Raw genomic sequence first — 27,335 nt, forward strand, 5'->3', positions numbered from 1 at the left:
TGGGTCGTGGGTCCTTGCTCATACTGAGAGTCATATTTCGTATCTTTACAAGCAGCAATATCAGCAGTTGGCTGGTGCTTGCCAGTATAAAGTTGCATTCTTTGCCATGTAGTGCAGAATCACTGAATCGTAGTACCCAGGACCAGGAAGAAAATCATCGCCAGGACAAAGACTGTCACTGCAAGGTTGTGTCATTCTTTACTGCTTGCACGTTACACAACACCGTGTGAAAATAGACACGCAGAGCATGCATGAAGTTTAGGTGGCTAAGTGGTGTGTGGGTACTTCGCAGGGAACCATACGCGGTTAAAGATGGACACATTGAAATGTATCCCTGTAATATTCAGGATTGTGATAGGCGTTTTCCTGATATCTGAAGGTGAGTTTTGTGTACACTTTAACACATTCATATATATATATATATATATATATATATATGTGTGTGTGTGTGTGTGTGTGTGTGTGTGTGTGTGTGTGTGTGTGTGTGTGTGTGAAGCTCATTTTCTGGTGTCCCCGCAGTGATATAGCTGGAATATTGCTTAAAAAGCGGCGTAAAACTAAACCCACTCACTCACTATATTTAAATCCCTGAAATGAGCTATCTCAAGCAAGACAATGTTGAAGTAGAGACGTCTTTATAGTTTTATGGGTTTAGTTTTACGCCGCTTTTTAAGCAATATTCCAGCTATATCACTGCGGGGACACCAGAAAATGAGCTTCACATATTGTACCCATGTGGGGAATCGAACCCGGGTCTTCGGCGTGACGAGCGAACGCTTTAACCACTTGACGACTCCACCGCCCCTATTTGAATTTTGTCTGGTACAATGTGATACAGGTGTTTACCACTTTACAGCAGGCAAGGCAAATAGTAGGGAGTAAACAAACCTAGGACCATAATCCTTGCAAATCCTGGATTAGAACATATAAGCCTGTATAACAAAGATCAACCCCTCAAAAGTTAATATGACAGGGTGTGATGTGCCGTGCCTTTTTTTTCACTTGGACTTTTCAACAGCCAAGACATTAAAAATCGGGTGACTGGTTCTTCAGTCCACAGCTTAAAATCCGAAATCAAAGAAAACTGCATTTACAATTATGAGTTCTCTCACTACATGCCCAGCATGATCACTCTGTTGCCTCTTGGAGGCATGGACATTGAAGGGTGCACAGTTGCGCTGGATAGTGATATCTGTATAGGATGTCATCGCCACTTCGTTTGAGTTATTCTAATCGTTTTTGCGTGATCAAAAGGTTGCTGTATGGCTCTCTGTGTGTTAAGGAAGCGTACGAGGCTAGGTTGTCAGGAGGACTGATATCTCGTGCTGTATTCCTGAGTCGTGTGGACTTCCGAATACACGCACATTGTTACCTTTTCCGGTTGGGCAATATGCAGTGAACTTCGCTTGTAGGAGGACACAAAATGGGGGTAAAAGTTCGTCATGACCACCCTTAGTAACCCATACCTGTCGGAAGAGGCGACTGACGGGATCGGGTGGTCATCAGACTTACTGACTTGGTTGAGACATAACATCGTATCCCATCCATGCAGATCGATGCTCATTGTGTTTCCAGCGAAGCAGACCACCAAATTCTGTAGTGCTACGATATTCGTAAGCTAATGAGAAACTCTGGAGTTAAGACATGTCGTAACTTTACAGGCAGGTTACTCCTTTTTGTGTTTTGTTCACTGGTAAAAGACAATTAAAGATTATTCATACCAAGTTGCGATATTCTGTTAGTTGTTTGAACTCTGATTTGTACAGAGATGGGCTGGAAACTGATCCCATTTGCACATGTGGTAGTTTTATTAAGGATTCGTATCACTCTCTGTTTGAATGTTCATTGTACAAAGAACAGAGAGTTAAAGGTCACATGTAACGAAAAAATCAAACATAATTAAAACACATTTATCGCTTATTCATGACATATAATATACATTGCTGCTTTAAAAAAACCAAATAAACAAAATTATAAGCGTACAATCGCGATTCAGAAGCGCAATATTTTGTACTTGGGCTTACTTCCCCCCCGAAACGAAGCCCTCGGGAGACCGAAACCAGTCATAGCGGATGGATGTGCACTCAGGTGTAACGACGGCTTCAGATTGGCTGCTTCATTTGCTGATATGCTGAGGGTTCATTTTGTGTACAGAAAGATGATCTGTTTGATGGGCATTTTAGAAGTATAGCGAGTCACTTGTGTACTTGATGCGTCGTGTCAGTATGGATTCATATACTGTTGTCAAACAAAATCATATACACTACAAGACCTATTCACTGCGCATACGTTTCGCTTTTTTTCATCGCGTGTTTTCAGCTTTATAGGTTGATTGGCATTTTTGATGATTTGTTTCGGTAAGTGCATACCGAAAGGTACCAGAATCGGCAAAGTTGTGTTTTACGTTGCATGTGACCTTTAACTTCACATTATCTGTTAAGCTCATTTGTTCATCAGCAGGTGTTTCGGCAGGGTTTTCAGTTGTATTCAAGCTAGTGCAATCATTCATCAGTGAGACAAAACGATTTGTATAGCATTTCTATATTATTCTGTATGGCTCTATCTCTTTTTTACTTCTACTACCTACTTGTCCACACCTGTCAGTTCTAGTTGCAGGAATCTATACTATCTATGTACATACCAGGGAGAGGGTATTCTAAGTTGGAGAATATACGACAAATTGTTATGGATGTCAACTTCTTCTTTATTGTTTTCACAACGTTTCTGGGCTATTCCTTGCCTCTTCGTCAGGTGGATGCTAACTATCAGTTAAAAAGGATATATATACTTTAACTAGTAATGTACATGAAGGCAGAGAGGTGGAGTTGGAGAACCTGTTCCTAAGCTTTTTCTGCGTGAATAAAATATGTTTGAAACAAACAAAACAAAACGACGTTTTGTGGATCGGGTTAATGATTAATTCCGTGTCAACGTATCTTGCCGGCGAAGACCCTTGCCCACGATAATCACCCATATATCTGCTGGCCACTCTCGTATGGGTGTGGAAACAGTGGCCATTTTCTTCTGACGGTCGCTGTATTTCCCAGATGCTATTTACATTTGGTCTTTTCTCTCTGTAACTGCAGCATCATCTTCAGCTTGCCCATCAGGCTGGACGAGCAATGGAACAAACTGCTACTTCTTCAGTTCTTTTGAAACGAACTGGCATTCCGCTAACAACGATTGTCAACAAAGAGGCGCACATCTGGCAAGCATTCATAGCGAATCGGAAAATACATATATCTCAAGTAAGATACCTTAACTAACTACTATTACCTGAATGTATCATTTGTACTTACTATCTCTCCTCTAACTTATATATCGGAATCATTTAACGTGTCCATTTTACGATTATGACATTGATGGACTTTGCAAAGATATAGCTTTATCCATGTCATGATAACGTTTACCTAATTCTCTGGAAACCACTACTTCACTACTACTTCCTCTGCTCTGACAAAACGGACTGCTATTCTGCTGCCAAGGATTGAGATAACTTGAGGCCTGCATCTGGCAAGCTTTCAGAGTCGATTTGAAAATTCATACCATGCTGTGCCCGGACTTAAAGTTAGGACCTCAATAATTTTTTGGAAAATCATTTAAAGAAACAGACAAATAACACTTATTGCACATAGTGTACACTCAGGAGTAATTATTGAAATCTGATTTGATCAGTGTATGTGCCGTTGTGTTACAGGTTTCAATTCGTCTATGTACATCTGGATCGGATATAATGATCTTACAGAAGAAGGTTCTTTTCGCTGGACGGACGGGTCTGCACTTGACTTTTCCAACTGGGGATCAGGTACCATTGTGTCGTAAGGTTGTAGCAATACAGAAACTGATCTCTTTTGTGTGACAGCTGAGCCCTCTAACACAGTAATGACAAGGGGAAGATCATGACGAAAATGTTTGAAATATCATTTCCTGACTCAAGGGGCATGGTTAAAGCGAGTCAGACCACTGAGTTCCACATTCATGGAACCTTCAGGCAATGAAATCAGTTAGCTTTTACACCACACAAGTAAGTGTACTGGGGGAAACTCTGAGATACAAGTGTCTGTATAACCTTTCTAAGGTATAGTCATTGTCCATAGTATGTAGCGATACAGACATTATTCTCACATGAGTGACATCTAATACGGTAATGACTAATAATCATGATCATGAACTATCACATTCTGTAACAAATAAGGGACATAACTCTGAACACTTTTGGAACATGCAATCAAGAAAATGATTTTGCTTTCACACCACACAGACAAGTGTACAGAGAGAAGCTCTCAGATACTAGTGCCTAATTATTCTTTGCAAGGCATAGTCATCTTAAGAGAATATTTGTTTACGTTCATACTGTGACTTAGCAGTTACGCCCATGAATGCCCCCTTTTGACGAATCAATGTATCTTCACCACATGAACTTTTCTTGTGTGTGAAGTTTTGTGTACATGATGTATTGTTTTCAGGTTCTTTATGAGTGATGATGTCCTTTCAGATCAACCTGACGATTTAGGTAATGAGGACTGTGTTGGGACCAACTTTTTGGCATTTGGCGCATGGAATGACTTTTATTGTTCCCGTTTCTACCGATATATTTGTGTGAAGAAAGGTATCTTGGTTTGTGATTAATTATTATTGTTGATACATGAATCTCTTCTTCATTAGTAACTTTACGTATATAGTGGTCATTAGTGTTAGGACCAATAACAGACCGAAATTGTTACATACTCGTGCATACCAGAGCTCTGTTCCCCAAAGCTTATTGTAGCGCTGTGGCAGTCAACAGTTGCTTTGAAGAATGGGGCCCAGGGCCCACTTGTACAGAACAATCTTAGCACTTTCTGCTAGGCGAAGAGAGGCAATATGTAGCAAACCTACTTGCCTAAGGTGAGACCACATGTGCCACGTGTCCCTCGTTGTAGGCAAGAACAGAAGTCTTAGAATCCTCTAGGAGTGAAACTGCCGAAAACGGTCACCCATCCATGACTCTCCGTGATCAACGTTAGTAGTGGAGACAATAGGTATATTGGACCAGGTCCTTCTCAAGGGCCCATTTTTTAAACTGAGGACCTTATAAATAAATGAAGGACCTTATCCAAAACCCCTATTGTCCATACCACTACGGAGTTGTAAACAAAATTTGGTTAAAACATCAAAAACAAAGGCACTGATTGGATGAGGGTGGAAATTCGATCTACGCTGTTTCCAGCCAACTCACATTTGGACAGACTTTTCAGCTATCCCAAAGATGGCGACCTCAACTTGGACTGCATAGACGAACACGCTCCTATCTCCCAGCTCACCAAAATCGAAAAACACAATGACAACATTGCCATCAACATGTTCGGACATGAGGGAAGGGAATGCAACAATCGTGTGAAGAATCAGCTCTCTGATGAATGGTGAATGACTCAAGATGACGCAGTTTACTCGTGATTCAGCAAGGCAACAAGTATGACTATGTGTGGATCAAATATTTCAGCAGACCTTTGTATGACCAATTGAAATACAATAGGAAGAAACACTTTTGCGAATGGTGCCTGCATATCTTCATATTAGCCGACCTGCTGGAATCACACTGGGAGGATTGCCAAAGGGTTGGACAGACTGTCGTCTGAATCAATATGCCAGACGACAACATCATTTCGAAATTCGCAAGACACAAGCATCAGATGTTTGTGCCTGAAGGCCTTGTCAAAAACGTTGACTCTGCCTGATACAGCCAAACATTTCTCAAGTGTATGCAACACAAAGTGAAAGCCATCAGGAAAATTCTGCATACTGTCATCCCCATGCTCATGACCCGAGTGAACTCATAAGAAAGCTGAGTATTGCAACGTGTGTGATGAACCTCTAAATGGTGATGTTGTGAGAGATCACTTTCACATCACCGGCAAGTGCAGAGGCGTCTGGAACCTGAAGCTCAAAATTGATCCCTACACCCTCAAAATCCCTGTCGAGTTTCACAACCTTCCCAGTTACAATTCTCACGTTATCATGCAGGTCATCTTGAAGGTCAGTGGCGACATAACATGCATCACAATCACCAACATCAAGGATAAATACATATTGTTTTCTTTTGACCATCTAAAATTAATAGACACTGTTCAGTTCCTAATGTCTTGATGGTCTCTTGAAAGCCAGATGACTTCTGCATCACCTCTGCTTTTGCAGGAGGATGTCGACCCTTATGAATACATAGACAGTTGATCCAGGCACGATTGCCTCCCATTGAATGCTTTCGCAACACCTTGACTGACTCGTCTGTCATCCCGGCTGATTACTCACACGTGATCAACGTGTGGAACAAGCTGGGCTGCAAGACACTGGGCGACTACCATAATGTGCTGCTGTTGGCTGACGTGTTAGAAATATTCAGAAAAACGTGCACAACACAGTAGGGTCTGGAATCCGTCTCTTCTCTCCGTCTCACTGTCTGTCATGGGACAACCCCATTGGAGCTGGAACTGCTGATGGATGATGACATGCACTTGTTTTTTTTAGGAAGGTTTGCGAGGTGGGATTTCTATAGCCTAAAAACACTACGTCAAAGCCAACAACATGTAATTGAAAGGTTATGATCCCGCCAAAATTACTAAACACCTCCTCTACCTTGACGCAAACAACCTGTATGCCTGGGCCATGGGCCTGTATCTCCCCAAACCCAACAAAGGCTATTTGTTTGAAATGGACTTGGAATATCCAGCATCATAGCATGACTTGCACAAAAGCTATCCCCTGGCTCCCACACGATTGTCAGTGGACTGGATGTCTGACTACCAACGAACCTTGCTGGGAAACCTCTGACTTTGATCAAAGTCCGTGGATAGAGAATTACATCCGAATGGCCACCAGTGATTTTGTGAAAAACCTGCACAAGCTCAGGAACAACTTGGTGTTTGGCAAGATCATGGAGAAGTTTAGAAAACACATCAACATAAAGCTTGCGAGATCCACTGAGGAAAGAAAACCCAGAAAACTCATTGCCATTCCGGCGTTCACCTGGAGCAAGATATTCAGTGATGACTTGGCAATGCTGCACATGAACAATACCCACATTAAATTCATCTGGCCCATTTACGAGGGGATGCGTGTCTTCGAGTTTTCCAAACACCTGATGTATTATTTTTACAAAAGAAAAATAACCAGTATGGCAATGGGTGCGAAGTGGACATGGACACGGGTTGAATTGGACACATGGAATTTCCTCTGATGGAAATTTGAACCAAGGACATGTATGAGGACATGAAAAAAGCATACATCTTTATAACACCAGCAACTATCCCAAAGACCACCTGTTGCACGACACCATCAACAACAAAAAATGCTTGACAAAATGAAGAACAAGTGTGCTGGCATGCTGCTTGCCGAATATGTTGACTTGAGAACCAAGATGTATTCCATCAAGATAGCGGACACCAACGAAATCAGCAAGGCAAAAGGTGTGAAAAAACATGTGGTGAAAAAGCACATCAAGAAGAGTCAAAGAAGCCCTGTTCAAGAACAAAATGTACAAGCACTGAACAAACATGCTGAGAAGCCGCGGACACAGGACACTCCGACTGATGATCAAAAAGGCCTCACTGTCTCCCATGGACACTAAATGAGTGACCACTTACGCATACAGCGAATAGTTAGTTGAACGCACATGCACACACATGCATACATACATCAATGGAAAAAAATATTACAGTCTATGTGGGTACTGGAAAGGCACAGACACCATCACGAAGCTTGCCAAAGCTGTATGAGTCTTGGATGAGAAAGCCAAAGCCTGGCTCACAAAGTAAACCATCTGGCAAGTCTACCAGCCATCCCCTCAGTACATCACAAGAAGAAAATTTGATGTCTCGATGCTGAATTGATGCAATCCTTGGAATGCATCTACAAATGCAGTCGCTTGACCTGGCCTGACATGTTACAGTTCAGTTCCGGACTTCATGGGACCTGTGTCGCAGCTGCTGGCCAAGCACAATTTCAAGGTGGGACGAGGGGTGGTGGAAGCTCATTGCAAAGCCACCATTGAGAGATTCAATTGCACCTGGTTTGAATGCCTGTTCTCACGTCTGTACTCGTGGGATTTAGTCGATCCTAAAAACAGAAACACAGAATGGGTCACACACTTGCTGCGAGTGGTGGATACCATCAACAACAATGTCATCAGACTCGTGGGCAAGAGACCCATAGAAGCAATCAAAATGAAATCCACCGATTTGTCACCAGTGGCTGTACATCGCGATAAAACCTTACAACATAGACCTTGTCAGAATCAAAGACTGCAAACCCAATTTGTACTACTTGAAAGATGGGCACCTAGAGCATTCGTCTGAACGGAGTTGATGATCGAACCTCACGACTCAATGCAATCACCTACCGTGTGATAATACTTCTATTAGCTGAACCTTTTCCCTGACCGACCTCATGCTCACTTTGAAGTTCATAGATCGAAAACAATTTGGCCAAATTTAACCACATTTTGCGAGCAGTGGTAGTATGGACAAAAGGGGTTTTGGATAAAGTCCTTCTCATTGGCCCAATATTTAGACTGGAGCCTTGATGTACATTATTGAAATACAGCAGTGGCAAGGTCATGAAATAATATAAAAAACATTCTTGCTTACTGCTTGCTCAACAGGTAGAGTATGTATTGGTCACTTTGTTTTTGTTATTCCCTAATCCTATTAGAACTGTTTTTGGTTGAAATTCTTGAAAGTATGTTTCTGTAAACATTTATTTCATATTCAGGTTTAGAGGTGTGGTTTCCTCTCCATGTAGCAAACTTCAAAAGTCATACCATGCAAATTGTAGCTGTATGTCACTCCCTTACTTCAAGCACATTGATCAAGAACAAATTTGTCTTGATTCAACATATTCAATCATTTCGTGAATAACAAACTAGAATGCTTATCAGTCTTTCCAAGGGATCTCATAGACCCTGGAAGGCACTCCCTGAACAAGCAGAGTGAACTGGATTAGTAGTATAAACACTGGGATTACGGGACCACCCCATGTAAGGCGTGGAATCAATAAGTATCCTATTCCTCATTCCTGTTAATTTGTAAACCCATAACATGACTACTTTTCATCTCTCCTGTAAAAAAGATGAAAGAGGAATGTTTCTTTAAAAAAAATAGTAAAATGGGCCATAACAGACGAAGTCTTCCTCAGAAGAATTAGAAAGATATCTGTGCAATTCTCTTGAGGAAGAGTGCATTGGTGGCTTTCTCTCACCATTAGAGTGCCCCACTCGATCCCTTGCTTCACGAAATGTGCAAGGGTCATATGTCCCTCGCTGTTCGAAAGTTGCAAGGGGATCAGAGGTAATGGTGGAAACAAATTCACAAATACACAGGTGTACAACGGTGTACCTGAGAGTCTGCATCACTACCAATTGCTCTCCTGTTGACCAGCTCACATGTGCTCAGTGCACGAGTATATCCTATATATATCCTGGACTTTGAGGTTATTCTCGTATTAGGAAACATGAATTACTAGATTTATTACGTTTAAAGCATCAAAAAACACCTGTTTCAAAGGCATGTAGAAGTTGGAGGAATCAAACTAAAAGTGCTTTATGGTTCAACTTCTTTATTCTACAAGGTCACAACGTTTCGAGACATATTCTAGAAGCCATTGCAATCAAGCGGAACAATCCCTCAATCAGCAGAGACGGAGGTGTTTACTTACCCAATGCATGGGACCACCTTATCCTCAGTGACTAATCTTTATCCAAACATCTTTACCTGTAACTCGTTAACCTAATCAACACAAGCCTGCACACCAATCAGTTGAAGCCTGTACATAATTAGAAGCCTGTACATCTATCAATTGAAGCCTGTACATCAATTAATAGAGTAGTATATACAATGACAGTTCTGGACCACTTTCAAGAAATGTCTCTACAAAGCCTTATTTACTAAATAAGGCTTTGGTTGGGCCCTTAGCTCTTGCTACTATTACCCCTACTACTTAACGTGTGTTGGAGGTAACACTGTGCCGTACGGTACGATCAATAATTCTTCTCTTACAAACCCCCTACCAGGCCCATCCCTCAAGTAGTACAAGTTAGGTTCGTCGGCTTTCATATCCACTTTATCTATGTTGTAAGTTTTGACTGACCATATAGGATCGGTGGCCCGCTTACGGTTATCACCCTCGTGTTCCCCCGGCTGGTATAGATACCTCACTAGGACCCTATCTGGTATCTGTTTCTCCTTCCCATGCAATGGAGCGGCCGACTCTGCAACTATTGATTTTAGTTTGATAGCGTCTGCCGGTTTCTTACCGGTGAGACGGGTGACTTCATGGTTGATTGCCGACACCACCTTGGGTAACCTCGTGACCCATTCAGTCGATCGTTTTCCAGGGGTGGCCATCTCCCTAGCATACTGATAGCCGAACAAGCGCTCAGCCAAAGTCCTATTAAATCTCTCAACTATGGCTTGGCTGCGATGGGCTCCGGCCGTGCCACGCCTGACCTTTGTATCGTGTTTGGCTAGCAGTTGTGACACGGCACCCATGAACTCCCGTCCGGGGTCAACTTGCAGCTCTGTTGGCCACGTCAGCGGACTGCGTTTGTATATGCGTTCGAATCCTCTGGCTACCTGGGCCGAATCTTTCGTGGTCAAGGGTTCGGCTTCCTTGTAACGACTGGCTACGTCCACTACGGTTAAGGCATACTTGTACCTCTTGTCGTGGGGTAGGAACAGTAGGTCTGCCTGGTGAACGCTATTAGGTATGTTAATACCGAACCTCCTTCTAGGCACGTAGCGTGGTGCCGGCAAATAGATCTGCCACAGGGCTTGTTTTTCAAGCCACGCTTTGGCTTCCTCCGGGGGTACTCGCGCTATTTTAGCTAGCTTATCTACTGCGCTAGCTCCTTTCCAGTACCCACGCGGGCTGTAGTAAATAGCCTCATATTTTTTCATGTCCATACGCGTATGTGTTTATCCCATCAATAGCTATCCAACGTTTCGTGTCCATAGGCGACAGGGATGTCTTGTTTATAGTCAGTCCGTATATCTTATGTCCATCACTTCTAAGTGTGTTCATTTTATGTCTAAAGGTACGGGTCTTGAACAGGGCTTCCTTGAATCTGGCGTGTTTGATGTGTTGTTTCAGCACATACTTCTTAACCCCCTTAGCCTTCCGGATCTCACTATTGTCGGCTTTCAGTATGGAGTACATCTTAGGTCTCAAACCTATGTACTCGGCTATGGGCGTGCCAGCACACTCGTCCTTCATCTTACCTAGGACCTTTTTATTTACCGTACTGTGTATGGCATGGGTCTTAGGGTAGTCGCTGGTGTCGTATAAATCGAGGTGTTTTTTCATGCCCTCGTACACGTCCTCGGTTCGAATCTCCATCAGCAGGGAATCCGTGTCAGTGTACAGCACTTCACACCTGTCACCGTACTGTTTCTTTAGCTCGTTGTAGTAAAAGTCGTACATCAGGTGTTTGGATAAATCGAGGATGCTCATCCCCACGTAAACAGGCCGGTTGAATTTTATGTGACTTTTCTTCATGTGTAGGGCAACCAGGTTGTCTGTGAATATCTTACTACGGTTGAATGCCGGACTGGCTATCAATCTCCTGAGCTTGTCTTCCTCACTCGACCGAACCAGCTTCACGGTCACGCGTTTCCTCAGGTTCTCCATAGTCTTACCAAACACCGAGTTGTTCATGAGTTTGTAGAGATTTTTCTCAAAATCACTGGTGGCTTTTTTTCGTAGGTCTGTGTTCATTCTGATGTAGGGCTCCATCCATGGGCTCTGGTCGTACATGAGCACCCTGTGTATTTTGGTCAGCCTCATACCCAACGACAGGTACAGCTGTAGGTTGCGATAGTGAACGATGTACTTGGTCTTATTCATTAAGTTAGGCACGAGTTTTTCAACGTCTGTCACACGCCCACCTAACAAGTTATGTTGGTACTCAGACATCCAGTCTGGGTTAACCCTCATACGTTCGGGGGCCAGGGGGTAGCTGTTATGTGATGTGTGTAATTCCTTGGTATACTCTAAGTCAACCTCGAGGATATACCCTTTGTTCGAATCTGGTGCAACCCCCATAACATCAACGTGGGGTACCCATTCGAATCCCCCTGTAGGTAGATACTGGCTCATGGCCCAGCCGTACAGGTTGTTTGCGTCGAGGTAGAGAATGTGATTGGTTGGCTTGTTAGGATCGTAACCTTTCACGTATTGATTATTTGCTTTCGCGTATCGTTTGGATGCCATAGAAATCCCACCTCGCAAGCCTTTCTCAATGAATAGGTGCATGTCGTAATCTGTGAGCAATTCCAAATTAACTCCGGTCTTTTTAAGCAAGGCGTCCCACGACAGACCTGGGCTGGTGTAATACCATGCGGGGTCGAGTTTATACTGCTTGAAACACGTCCGCCTAAACGTCTCAAACACGTCGGCTAACAGCAGTACATCTGTCCTCAAGTACAGGTCGTGATAATCACCCAGGTTCTTACAACCCAGTTTATTCCATACGTTAGTCGCGTGCGAGTAATCATCTCGTGAGACGGACGCCTCATTCAGCTTGCTATAAAAACAGTCAATAGGGGGTAGTCTGGTCTCGGTGAACTTGGCCCAACTATCCATGTACTCATAGGGGTACACACCCTTCCTCATAAGTAGGGGTCTAGTCTCGGCGTCTGTGTATCGATCGGTGATAGGGAAGGTATTGTTGGCCTTGACCAGACTGTCGAGTGACGACAGGAGGAACTGAAACGAGTCAATGAACCTAAGTCCGTTTAAGCTGAAGGAGATGTATCTCTCCATGTTGTTGGGGATGCACGTTATATTACCATCGATTTTCGCGATGGCCTGCATGATCAAGTGTGAGTCGTACCCTCTCAAGTTGTGAAAGACAACGGGGATGTTTATTGTCTTAGGGTTGATTTTAAGCTTGAGGTTGCACGCGCTGTGAGCGGCGCCTCTATACTTACCAGTTATGTGGCAGTGATCTCTCACCGAATCACCGTTAAGTGGTGAGTCACACACGTGACAGTTAGTGCTACTAGCGTGAGCTAGCTTGTCGTCTTGGGTCAGACGCATGGGAGCGATTCTATACAATGTATTCCTAATAATTTTTTCTTCCTCCTGCAAACACTTTAGAAACCTTTCAGCCGCGTCAGGGCCCCTATACACTACCGGAGCTTTCGTTTCCCCGTCATAACGGACGACAATGTATCCAAACGAACAGGCTCTATGCTCTTGTGTCTTGTGGGTAAAGGTACCACTGGGGGAATCCCCACCCACAACTAAGGCTTCGAAGTCGGCGTATATGATATAAGGCACAGACATTTGGTTCTTGTGGTTACTGAATTTTAGGATTTTGTTATCTTCCTTAGGCATGTCGACTCGTATGGCCGTCTGCCCCACACCTTGACAATCATCCCGGTGGGATTCTAATAAATCAGCTCGACTGAAACCGTGTAGGCATCGCACACAAAAGTGTTTTTCCCCATCGTGTTTCGACTGGTCGTGCAACAACCGGCTGAGATGTTTTATCCACGTGTAGTGATACTTTTCACCTTGTTGGATCATGAATATATTGATAACTTGACGATCCTTCACCGGGCTGACCCTGTGTACTATTGTTTTGTTACCTTCGTGCCCAAAGACATTTATAGCCAGATTATTCTGTTTTTCTACTTTAGTGATCTGGGATATGGGGGTGGGTTCATCTATACCATCCCAGTTGAGCCTATCGTCTTGGGGATAGCTAGAAAGCCTATCTGAATGAGTGCCAGCTGGAAATAAGGCTGACCTGATAGCTAACCTCAGGCAATCGTTTCCTCTATTCTTAACGTTTACTATGGCATGTTTGTTCCTATAGTAGGGAGGCAAGGCTAGGTATGACCCGCCTCTGAACGGCACGTAGTTAGCTATGTCTAGATAGACATTATCGATTTTATCTACAGCCCACCCGGACCCCAAGTGTGTGTAGCGTTCTAGGTATTCTCGTATCTGCTGAAAACTGGTATCGATTGATGCGTCAATGGTCTCTGTATGTGTGGCGACCTCTTGTTGACCTCGGAAGTAAGGCTGAACATATTCAGTGGTACTCCCAACCTGCTTATCGAGCGACATTTTCACTGTGATCTGAAACTTGATACTTCCTAAGTTATTTAGTTCCTGGTTGACCTTATCAGCTATCAGAGGCTTGATATCTGTAATGTCTATGTTTCTATCAACGTGCATGCGCCAACCTCTCAAATAGTTGCCTACAGCGCGCTCAGTGCGCACGAACTGCAGGTCAATAGCTCTATTCTGTCGTAATAATTCTACAAGCTGTGGTTTTCTCATACGGGAATACCCACCTAAACCCAAATCGTGTGCCTCGGCTTTCAGTTGTTTTACAGTGGGACGTGCTACGGGGGCATGTGATAACAATGCTGTTAACCCGGCTCTCCCCAGGTTTGAATAACCCATGTATCCAAGCTGTTTTGCTTGAGCTTTTAATTGTTTTACTGAAGGAGGGGCTTCTAAACCTAGTAATCTCAACAATGCTGACTTCCGCATTCGAGAATACCCGATCACACCTCTCTGTTTTGCGACCCTCTTCAGCTCGCGTACAGTAGTCATTGTGTTTACACCTAAGAGAACCAATGTCTAATTGGTTCACAGTAAAGGGAGGTAACCCTTTCACGCACTGGAGTCTATCTTGAGCAGTCGCCTATGTTCTTTTATGTAGCCTTTTTTATTCTCATAGATGAGTTGATGTCTGACTACGTTCGCTCCGTGAGCTTTACATAGACAGTAGTGTCCTTTAACCCCGATACCACACACAGAACACGTGTAGTTAGGACTTCCCATATGGAAACAACAGAACCCCTGATTCCTGCATTTCCTACCACAGGCCTCGGTCTTCCCCATAAGTATGTATTTGCATCAGTATGGAGCGGGTCTCATGTTTACTTATATAGGTATTTTAATTTAATTGCTTCGCAACCAACGCAGTAGCTGCTATACCCAACACTATGAAGCCCAGTTCACGATTCATTTGTCCCTTGGATGGTGTGTAGTACTGAGCGAGTGTGGGTTTATTGAGCGGTTCCAATTGTTTACCAGTTAGTAGGTAGTATTCTTTCATTGCTTCATCGACATCGTTGAATGTTTGAACGGCATGGTTTTCATGCTTGAGTTGTTCGTTAATGAAATCGATCCTCTGGAGGCGTTTTTTAGCGTACTCGGCCTGTGCCTTTTGTAAGTTCTCAATAGCGAGATCGTGTCGCTTTCTTTCTTCCTGTATTTCAGCCCCATCTCGTAGTTTCGAGAAGAGGAAATTACTCCCGGAAAATGCCAGGGCATTCACTAACGCCCCACCGACCCTTGTTTTACTAGGATGTCTTTTGTGGCCATCGCCATACCAAGGTTCATTATGAGCATACCCATATCCTGCAGGTTGAAATCTAGCTTGATAGTTGGTTGTTTAAGCACCATTTTAGTCAACCGAGCGTACCCTACGGCTAGACTGGCGACCACTGTGGCGTGGTATGCGTCGTTGACGAACGTTTTCCCCTCAGACATTATGTATATGATATAAAATATTAAAATTATAACATGATATGCGGGTCTACCGTGGGGGTGGGGGGCTCACTGTTGGGTGGGGGCTCACTGTGGGAGGGTACCCCCACGTATAACCACGAGATAGCCAAGGCAGCAGTTACACCTACAGCCAACAACAGTCGGGGGTTGGTCACTTTATGTTGGTTACACCACCGTTTTTTACCGGCAGCTACTCTCTTAGGATTCTTCTGTCTGGTTTCTGTTTGTGAAGGGGTCACTTCCCTCACTGTGGGGGGTATCACCTCGGGAGGGGTTTCCCTCACTGGTTCCTGTGTCACTTCCGTCACCTCGGGAGCAGCATCCATCTATACTATTATTATTATTCTTTCTCTCAAATTGACAATGTTTTGCTGTGATAATCGCCGCCGTCACTGGAGCCAACAACATACCATATTTGTGGTACAGCCCGCAGCTGATAGAGCTCACGGCGTGTTCGATAAAAGGGTCTTTCTCGAGGTCTTCCCACAGGTAAAGTCGGCGCTCTGGTGGAATGGGAAGGAAGTGTGATACAATACCGGTGTATATCTGGGTCATAGCCGATCCTATTGTCTTTGTCATTTCTGCTCCGAGCCGGGACTCGTATCTAGCGTACAGCTTATCGATTTCTTCGGCTGACATTTTGTGAATTTTATCCGGAGTGTAGTCTCCAAAGTAATGTTTGGCTTTGCCGCCAACAGCCAACGCCACCAGTTTCTCTCGCTTGGGGGAATCCCCCACACCCCCAGTGGGGCCTGCCGGCGGCGTGGGGGAGACCCCCAACTGTTCGAGCAATTCCTCACACTCCATCTTATAATATAACAAGTAAGATTTAGTTTTAACTATATAATACCCGATACAGACAAAACACAGAGAAATGAAGGTTAAGTTGCACACGACAAACACTTCAAATATCATAGCTATGCTTAGCATTTGCTTAGCTTTAGCTTAGCTTTAGCTTAGCTTTGCTTAGCTTTGCTTAGCATACTATATATGCTACTGGTTGGTCGGTTTTTAGAACGAGCTTAGCGTGTTTAGTTTCAGCAAGCTGTTTCTTCACCCGTTCCCGTTCTAATTTGCTCATCACATCGTTCTCTCTCAAACACTCCTCGAACGAATCCCTGTCCTTGCAGTGAAATAAGGCCACCCATCGCGTCTGCTCCCTGAGGTCTTTCAACACCGAGTTGAACTTCTGTGTTAGCACCCAGACGCTGTGATTTGCAGGCCGGCCGGAGAAGGCCAGGTACGATAGCATGTCTCTCTTTTTTGTTATCTCGCGATTAGCGCTGCAGTCGTCCAGTATGAACAGCGTCGGTTCCCCTTTAAATTTCTCGTGAAGAGCTTTCAACCAGTCCTGCAGGCGTGTTCCAGGGTCGATTTTGTGTACGTCCGGGTCCGTCATCACCCAAGGTCGCGCGTACGTTTTATTCATGCTCAGAGTAGGGCACATGATAACGATGTTATCGAACACATCCTTGTAGTAACTCTCCAACATATCCAACACGAAAACGGTCTTCCCACATCCAGTCTGCCCGCACACTATGGCGCAGTGTGGGTCAGTGGGTAGTTGTGGGTACCCCTGGGGGGTGTGGGGGTCTCCCCCACTAGTAGATGGCTTGCACGAATCTCCCATTGTCTATATTAAGTTGCGCGTCCATAATAACGTACAGATATAATTTCAACTTACCAGCGGGTTGAGCCTTCTTGGTAATCTGGATGGTTATCCCTTCGCTGCCGTTATCTATACGGCGCCCGCTACCGTGCAGTTTATCATCATCCGTGGATCGCATGTCCAACCATAGGGCGTACTTGGTGGTCAGGTATTCACCGATCTGCACGGAGCCGAGGTCCAGGTCCTTTGTTATGTAGTCCCCCACTGGTAGCTTTTTTATCTCATCCCACTGCTGGTGTGGTCTCATACCATGACTGAACAGCTGGTTGGGCACGCCCTCGATGGTCACTTCCACCTTTTCAATCTCGGGGTTGAAAAGCTTCTCGCTGTCCCTCCAGAATGGCTCGTAATCCTCCACGGGGATGACCAGGATACCTTTCATTGATCGCGCCGGCACGTTCAGGTTGATATTCCACACAGTGTCGCTCTTATCTCGCACGACTGATCTATGCCTCAGTACGCGATCGTACAGGATAGCCATCTTCCCAGAGTACTGGCTTCGAACCTGCCTGGCCAGCTCCGGGCTAGTGACCATGTCGAACTCCAGAGAGATGTTGTCTATGGCATAACTGGCCTCATCACCGTTCGGCGTACGCACTACTTTGCTATAGTCGTTAAACGTGAGCTCGTATTCGAGCCTATCACCCAGCGCGGCCTGGTAAAACGGCGCGTGTCCCGTGAGCAACTCGAAGTCGAGCGGCACGCAGAATCGATTCCCGTATGCTCGAGCGATGGCCTTTTCACCGTCCGATAGCTTGTCTTGCTGTTCTTGCGTGAAGACATACCCTATGCGCGCCCGGGTTGATTTGCTGATACCCTGGTACACATCATTGACTCGTTCTCCCTCGCTTTTCCAGAGATCCCTGTAGCAGTGAAACACGTCGCTGTCGTCGATACTCAGCACCTCGTTACCGCTGATCTTGACTGTCGTTTTCTTGATGATAGCTCGACCCACGTTCCGCACTAGCTCGCGTTTGTCGTTGTCGGAGGTCAACGTGATATTGAACGCCAGTCGAACAGTGCCTGGTACAATGAGGTCATTCTCACCAAGGTTTGGAAATCTAACCAGCAGAGTTTGATTCTGGTCTATCTTGCTGGGATTGTTGGTGATAGTAACCGACTGGCGCACGGCTCTGGCTCCTAATGGCTCTCTCAATCTTCTGAAAGGATCTAATTTTCTACCGTACATTGTTATATAAAAGAAATATATTTTTAATACTAATGGATGAAGACATAGATATGACGGAGATGTCGGGCGATAGTGCCCAGGCATTCGATGATGACCAGGAGACCTCATTCAGCAATCCGGCTGTCGACGAAGTTGAGACCTCATTATCGAAGCAAAGGGCCGAACTCATTAAGGGCGCAGTCGACGATTATTACAACAAAGTTGAAAAGAAAGACAACATCAAGGCGCCGGGAAGGTACTATTCCGATTTTACCATCATCGATGGCGCGCTGCGTTTGAAGTCTCACCCGGATACTGATCTCATGACAAAAAGCCAGAGAGAACCGCTTGCCTTATCAACACTGAAAAATCGATATGGGATTGACTTTATCCGCGATAAACTAGGCTTCAGAGATTACGGTGGCGCGCGACCTAAGATTCCTCCGGAGTTAGTTCAAAGTCTGGAAGGCATCAGGGACGCCCCATCGGATCAAAACATGACTTATGATATTAAAAAGGTGTTGGCCGACTACGAGAACGAGCCCTTCCCGGGGCTCAAAAGTACCTTTCGGGAACTGCGGGGGTTGGACCTGTTAATGCAAACCATTCGTGGTCATCTCTGGAAAAGCACGGCCAAAATGAGTGAGATAGACGACCACATCGCTTATGAAAGGAAAAAACTCGGTGAAACTGAGGACGAGGCTCGGAAAGCCCCCATCGAGAAACGAATACGTGATTTGGAAGAGGAAAAGAAGGTCTGGCTGGAGACAGCATCCTCCTTCAAAGAAAAGCTTCGATCCCAGGTCAACCGTATACGGGAAACCATCAATCAAGTCCTCCACCGAGACACCACGTTAGCAGACAGGATTCGGATATTGTTCCGGGAGCAAGGGATCACCATCGCCAGCATTCTGACTGCATTGGGTTTCATCATATCAACCCTGGTGGTGTCACTGGTGGGAGGAACCCCCACACCTGGCGGCAGCGGAACTCCCACAGGTGGTGGTGTTAAAGACTGGATAAAAAAACTCGGGGAAGGCCTAGCTAAACTGGCTGGTAAAGCCGCCGAAGCCCTTCCCGGCATCCTGGGTAGCATCGTCTCGTGGTTGTTGGGCGCTCTGGCTAAAACTGCCATGTGGCTCAGTCAAAACATGTGGGCAGCCATCGTCGCCGTGGTGGGTCTGGTGTACGTAGCGGCTAAGAAATCTTTAACCAAATAAGTCCCAAAGTTACCCCACCAACCACCAGGGCCGTTTTATTATCAATATGCTGCTGATAGGAGGCCTGAATATGGGGGGCCACCTCCTGTGGTGTTGGTTGAACTTTAGGCTCCGGGGGCGGCGCAACTATACCCGTTTCACGTGGTGGGATGTGTGGGATATAGGGGGTGTTAATATCGGGGTTGATACCCAACTTTTGATCCGCCGTGGCTATGACTATTTTGTTGTTATAACCCACCACTTTTTTTACTCTCAGTTGCATATCATTCGGAGCCATGTACACCCCCACGGCGAACACGTAGTCGACTTTCGACCTGGCGTATTCTAACACGTTTTGGTAGCGTTCGATAGCCCGCGGGAGATCAACTGGAGAATTGATAGCATCCTCAACGTTGACAACGAACTGTTTCTGAGCGTCGTAAGCAGTTCCCTTACCGATGATGTTGGAACGCGTTTGCGACTGCGCGCCCAACAGCGCCCACACGTACGTTCGAATCGAGTCGTTCAACCTGACTACCCCGGCATGAGTAAACCCTTTCGACGTGTCCAGCATGAACATTTTCCACCCGTCTGCGGTTGACTGCTCCATTTTCTGGATTTTGAAAGCAACACCACCTTTAAAGTCCATACGATCATCCCTCCATTCATTACTTGACAAAGCATAGCCCTGCTTAAGTATACCTCGTCTCACTAAATCATCACTAGCATCTTTCACTGGTTGTGGCCCATATTTGGCAGGTTTATGAACAAGATCCTGTATTATATGGAAAAAACTATCCGAACTAAACATTTTTCGTTTCATAAAGTGTGATAGTATATATTGGTTAAATGCTTTTGCCGCGAACCCATCACTGTAAGGAATACCCAACCCGTGGTTCGGCCCCGGCAAACGCCAATCCGTCTTCGGGTTTATTTCGAATTCGTTGCAAATACCTTCGTAGGCCCGTCTATCGTACGGGTTGTTTGTTGCGCCCCACGCTTTGTCCTGTGGGAGGGGGGCGCTGATCTCTTTAAGGATACGTCTGACCTGGTAGTACACGTGGAACTTGAACACAGACTGACTCAGCGGTCCACGCCGAGTGTCGGTCAATGTCACACCACACCCCGTTGTAGCGCACCACACGGCAAAGTTGAATTGATTCTGCCAGAACTGCATAGGGTTGTTGAACCAAGCGTGGACTGCCTTGACGTTAGTCACCGAAAGCTTATACTTATCAGGCATATCTATAAACTTGGCATTGAAATACAACCCAGGAGCAACCACGATCTTCATGGTGGAGAAATCTACGTCCAGTTTAGGGTAAAACACACCAGGGGAATACATTTTAAAACTATTATATAATAAGTATATATGTAATATGTACATAACACTTCCAGGAATAACGAGCGGTGAGGCCGTTCAGCTGACGCACGCGATCGATAACACGTCAGGTCAACTCGAAGTCGCACTCTGCGATATCACCTACCTACCGCAATGGACTAACATCAACATCAGCAACAATAAGCTGTTCGTCAGTGGAACTCGCAGCCAGATAACTGACGGCTACTACAGCGTGTGCTCTCTAAACGACGAGGTCTTCAAACCCCTTGGAGCCGAACTCAAGATGAACGACTCAAACGGTACAGTGGTGTTAATCAACAACGGAAGAAACCCCTTGAGGCTCGGCCGACCATTAGCGAGGATACTCCGTATGTCTCCTGACGAGATAAAACCAACAACAACCGTCACAGGCACGAAGTTACCCGACCTAGTACCGTACCGAGAGCTGTACATTCATCTCGGTCAGGTGAGCACAACGTACAACATTCAAGGAGGTCACCCTTCCACTATACTGAGAGCAGTGCCGGTGAAAACTGAGAAATACAACGACGGTAGAACCGAGTCGTTTTCACCACGGCAGTATAAGAGATTAACCCAGGGCAACATACCTGAGCTGACAATATCGGTGTTAGATATAAATCATAATCCTGTAAATATAGGATACCTCAGCTTAACGCTTCATGTAAAATGACCAGCGCACACGGGCCCGGAGTGAAAAAATGCGTCAATATCGGGATCTCCGACCTCGGAGACACGCGCGGTTTAGACGCTCCCGGAGTAGATGGTAAATCGTACGCCTTGCAACTGAAAAACAACATTTACAAACGCGTTGAAATCCCCTCCGGTGGAACCCTAAGTGATATAGTAGATACCACAAGAGCAACAGTCAACACTAAGTACACCCTTGTCAACACCGGTAATAATAATTGGATAATATACCCATCGTTCGGGGGTAAACTGTTCGACTTAGACGATGTTGAGAGCACTACCGTTGCCCGAAACAAGCCATATATGCTCGTCTTCACCGAAGATGACAAGTGGGTGTTGTTACCCGATAACGACTGGTTTCTCAATATTAGACTCGTCTCCCCTTACGTGTTCACGGATAACAAAGACAACCACCTAAACAAAGTCGTGAACAATGGAACCCTGCTCGTGGCTTACGTCCCACCTCAGAGACGTAGCGTAGTCGTCAGCCCAGTCAACACTATAGCAGCCCACATGCTATCGAGTAAACCAGCCATACAAAACGTGAAATTGCAGTTGGTGTCTGAATTCGAAGGTGTGGTCACTATACTAGAGGATCTACCGGCAAACTCAACACTGATCATCAAAGTCTACCTAGGGGAACCATCGGGGAATGATGTCGAGATCGTGAAGGGGATCAAACTCGGGTGGGTGAAACGACACCAGTATCAAGTTTGCAACGTTTACGTGCGGGTGGGTGTCGGCTCCAACACCAGTCTGCAGGGGGTCAACGTGATCGTGGAAAACAAGATATCACTAACCAATATCTTCCTGCCTGACAACATACACTTCATGGGTATGAAGTTCACCCCTGAATTATTATCAGAAAACCAGTTGGAAATTATATCGTAATAGTATAATAATGACCAGTCATCATCCCAACACTACGCTTAACGACTTAGGAGATACGGAGGGATTCGATCAGCCTGGTGAGGAAGATGAATTATACATCCTGCAATTCAAAGACAATGTGTACAGACGAATGTCGTTATCAGATTTAAAAGAGCCCAAATGGCTGATCAACTTAACACTCGCCTCACCTTATATCACATTAACCGAATTGGGGCGTATCTCTAAGATTAGGAACAACGGTATCTGGCCCCCCTTTCACACTCATCATAGAAGTCTTCTTTGAGTATTCAGACAATGGAGACCCCCAAATAGTACACCAAATTTTACCCGGGGTGTCAATACACTGGTTTAGCATACACAAAGGCGAATATTGTCGTATTGTTATACAACGGGATACCACGGGTCCTATAAACCACTTAATAAGCCTCCTTGGGGTTTTTATTACAACAGAAAAGTCTATTAGCCTCTCACCTATTGCCCTGACTAGTAGTTTAGAACTTGGAGACTTCAAATTCATTGATAGATTTTTAACTGAAACCCAATTAAAATATCTTTCAAAATATATATTATAGGATGGGTCTGTACCCAGTCGTAGAGGAAGTAGCGAAGACGCTGGAAACCGTAGATGGGTTCCGCTTGAGGCAGTTATGTGATGTGAAATGCCAACTAGAACAAGACCGTGACACACGGAAAGCACTATGTAAAAAGTACAATAGAGCTTTCAATATCGTGGACGGGGCTGACACTACCCTTATCACAACCAGTATGGGACTAGGGGCGGCAGGCGTTGGGTTGTTAGCTACCATCGTGGCCGCACCTATAGTGCTAGGTATTGAAATAACAGCTGGGGTGGCAGGGTTGGCAGGGTTGGCACTTAAGTTAGTATCACGCAGACTTAATCGTAAGGCATTGAAACACAACGAGATCAGGGTTCTGGCCGAAGCAAAGCTGAACACAGTGAGTGAGCGAATTTCCACGGCACTCTCTGACAGTAAGATCTCAGAAGAGGAGTTTCGTTCAATCCTCTCTGAACTCAAAAAATATAACGGAATGAAACAAGATATTCGATCCAAGTCTCGTAAGTCTGCTATCAGCGAGGATGAGAAAAAAAGTACATAGAACAGGGGATACAAAAAGCCCAGCAAGCCTTTATTATGAACACCAAAGAGATCGTAGGCGGTTCACGTTAAACTGTTTCATCGATATAAACATGACATAAGCACAGTGTTACCTCCAACACACGTTAAGTAGTAGGAGTAATGTATCTATACCAGCCGGGGGAACACGAGGGTGATAGCCGTAAGCGGGCCACCGATCCTATATGGTCAGTCAAAACTTACAACATAGATAAAGTGGATATGAAAGCCGACGAACCTAACTTATACTACTTGAGGGATGGGCCGGGTAGGGGTTTTGTAAGAGAAGAATTATTGATCGTACCGTACGGCACAGTGTTACCTCCAACACACGTTAAGTAGTAGGGGTAATAGTAGCAAGAGCTAAGGGCCCAACCAAAGCCTTATTTAGTAAATAAGGCTTTGTAGAGACATTTCTTGACAGTGGTCCAGAACTGTCATTGTATATACTACTAATAGAAACCTGTATATCTTGTTAACCTGTATATCTTGTTACCCATTGTTATCAGTCTACTGTTATGTGTATATATACTGCAACCCTTTAGTTTTACCCTCACTTCACCTGAAGAAGAGACTAGAATCTGTCTCGAAACGTTGTGACCTTGTAGAATAAAGAAGTTGAACCATAAAGCACTTTTAGTTTAGTTAAAAAAACACCTGCTGTGAAAGAACTAACAAAACAAGCACGTGAACGTGGAATGAGAATTTATTCTCATATGAAGAAATCTGAGCTCATTGAATTACTAAAACAGCAAACCTACACTACACTAATGTGGAGTTTGGTTGGGTTGTTGACAAGATCAACATGGTCTACCTGGATATAACAAGCTATATACAGTTCTTGCCCCGTTTATCCAAACCTGATATATCCAGAAAACTTGCCTTCCAAACAAAACTTCCTTGCTTTTTTTTGTCTATATATCCGGATGGCTGAGCACCGGTATGTTTACACATGCAATTACCGAGGGCCCCACATGGCGTAACATGAAAGAAGTCAGCAGTCTTTGAAGCGTGAGAAGATTAAGTACATTTGAGTAGCAAGGTGACACTGAGTTAATTTTGAAACATGTCAATTTGTGGGTCACTATAATCAATTAATCCAGGTGATCAAGCAAGCCTGGACAGCTGTGAGCGAAAAGACAATTGCTAAGTGCTTTCGTCATTTGGATATTATCCAATCAAATGAGGACCCACAAGAAGACATGGCCTTGTCAGAACTTCAGGATGCACAACGATCCTATGCATAAGTTGCAACTGTGACTGTTACGGCCGATGATCTTGTGAATGTTGACTGTGATGAACTGACCAGCAAAAGTCCTCTCGCTTTTCTAAACAATCAGTGCAAAAAGCTATGACTGATTTCTTCAAGCGAGCATAACTGCATGAACAGGTATGAGACATTTTATGTATGCAGTGATATTTGTTTATAAGTAATCAATAACGATTAAGTCTGAAGCCTTTTCATAAGTGTTCAGATAAACTGGGCACGACTGTACCATTGAGAGGTGGATCGTACTGACCCCTGTCTATGTATTGTCAAGAAAAAAACAAGCCATGGCTAAAAGCCGAGGCAACAATTGTATGATGGCAGTGATAAGATCCTCTAAATTTCCAACTGAAAAACATTCGATAAACTTTGGTGTTATCCAGAAGATGATGGGCTTAACTGGGAAGGTATAGACAAATCCACTCCATCTCTCAGATCAAAACCTAGAACAACAGAATCCAGACTTAGCCATCAATGCACACAAAGACAACAACGTAATAGTACACATGATAAATCCTTTATTGTATAAGGATGGTCGTAAAATGATCAATATATTTATGGACCAACAAGGTGGAAAATATCAGTACACATGAACAAGTATTTTAGCCGACGGTTGTATAATCAATCAAAACACAGGGAATAGATACAATTTTGTGAAAGGTGCCTTCTTAGGTTTTCTAGGGTCGATCTGTTAGATTCGTGCCGTGTTGATTGCCTAGGTGTAGAGGAGACAGCTGTACAAATAGATATGCCGAGAGAAAACAACAACATCTTGAAATGTATCAACCACAAAAATCAAATGCCAGTGCCATATATTATCTATGCTGACTTCAAAGCTATCATTAAACCAATCGATACAGTCGCTCATCCACTGATAAATTTTTCACACAAAAAATACAAGAGCACAAAGCGTGTAGGTTATGGTATGTGATCATTCGTTCTGGGTCAAACTAACATAACTAACTTTATAGACGTCCAGTCGCAGCTGGAAAATTTCTAAAGTGTTTATAAAACGAACAAAAAATTATCAAGAAAAAAGAAGCCCACAACAAAAGCGAAAACTGTCACGTGTGTGGTGAACCTCTGAATGGTGATTCAGTTAGAGATTACTGTTACTGGTAAATACACCAGTAAATGCAGCCCACAATGAATGTAACTTGAAGCTAAGAATAAATCCTAAACATATTCACATCCCAGAGGTGTTTCACAATCTTCGCGGGTATGATAATTAGCTGAGATGTGATGGTAACTTTAACCTAGATACATCAAGATCTGTCAGCAACACTCAATATGACCTAGTCTGCAACAACGAGCACGAATGGAGGATATACCCATCGTTTGGTGGTAAATTGTTTGATCTAGAAGACAAATGGATGATGTTACCATCTCGAATCAACTGGTTTCTCAACATCATGCTAGGTTCCCCATACGTATTCATGGAAAACAAAGACCACCACCTAAACAAAGTCACTAACAATGGAACCCTAATCATAGCTTATGTCCTGAAACACAGATTCAGTGTAATCATCAACCTAGTCTTGACTATGTCAGACCACATGCCATCGTGTAAACCAGGGGAGCAAAACGCAGTATTGCAGTTTGTGTCTGAATTTGACTGAATGGTCACCATCCTGGAAAGTCTACAAGAAAATTCCACACTGGTCATCCAAGTCTACCTAGGCTTACCATTGCAGAGCGAGTTTGAGATCATGAAGGGAATCGAGATCATGAAGGGAATCAAACTCAAGTGGGCTAAAAAAACACCAGTGTCACGTTTGCTCTGTTTATGTGTGGGTGGGAGACGACTCACCAGTCTGCAGGGTGTCACCATTAATGTCCAAGATTTTTCTACCCGAGAACATACATTTCATGGATTTGAAGTGCATGCCTGGGAAATCATCAGAAAAACAACTGGAAACATTTTATATGAACAGTGGTCATCACCCCAACCTGTTGCTTGGTGATGTTGGAGACACAAAGTGGTTCAATTCACCTGGTGAGGAAGACACCCCGTACCTCCTATACTATGAAGAGGACGTGTACAAATGGATGTCACTTACAGATATTAAAGATCCCGAATGGTTAATCATCATAACTCTCACATCACCTTACATCTCCTTTAATCAAAATGATTCCATTTCCAAAATTACTAACAACGGGATCCTTCTCATGTCTTTTAATCCCTTCAGAGATAATACCATACGAGTATAACGAATACTAGGCCACACTAGCAGCATGTTAGCTCGAGTCGACTCGAATGCTACTTTGTTCATATGCAGCATATCTGATTACCAATGTGATTCTTTTGTCAGATTCAAATTATGGTGGTATGAAGTCAAACACCACGCTCGTTATAGAAGTATATCTCACAGAGAATTCCAGTTCAAGAAC

The 27,335-nt window shown here is 44.3% G+C and overlaps 1 protein-coding gene across 2 annotated transcripts in view; it reads left to right on the top strand.

Annotated features, from left to right (window-relative positions):
- Positions 1-245: 245 nt before the first annotated feature.
- Positions 246-27,335, top strand: part of LOC137281698 (echinoidin-like) — a 31,282-nt gene continuing 4,192 nt past the window's right edge. For both annotated transcript variants that reach the window (XR_010956755.1, XM_067813110.1), the window contains exons 1-4: positions 246-379; positions 3,087-3,248; positions 3,698-3,805; positions 4,496-4,609. Coding sequence is in view for 1 of the 2 variants with exons in the window: in XM_067813110.1 (XP_067669211.1) it covers positions 313-379; positions 3,087-3,248; positions 3,698-3,805; positions 4,496-4,609 (451 nt within the window). In the remaining variant the exon portion in view is untranslated. The remainder of the gene's footprint in view (positions 380-3,086; positions 3,249-3,697; positions 3,806-4,495; positions 4,610-27,335) is intronic.

Source organism: Haliotis asinina, chromosome 4 (genome assembly GCF_037392515.1).
Source record: "Haliotis asinina isolate JCU_RB_2024 chromosome 4, JCU_Hal_asi_v2, whole genome shotgun sequence".
NCBI lineage: Eukaryota > Metazoa > Mollusca > Gastropoda > Lepetellida > Haliotidae > Haliotis > Haliotis asinina.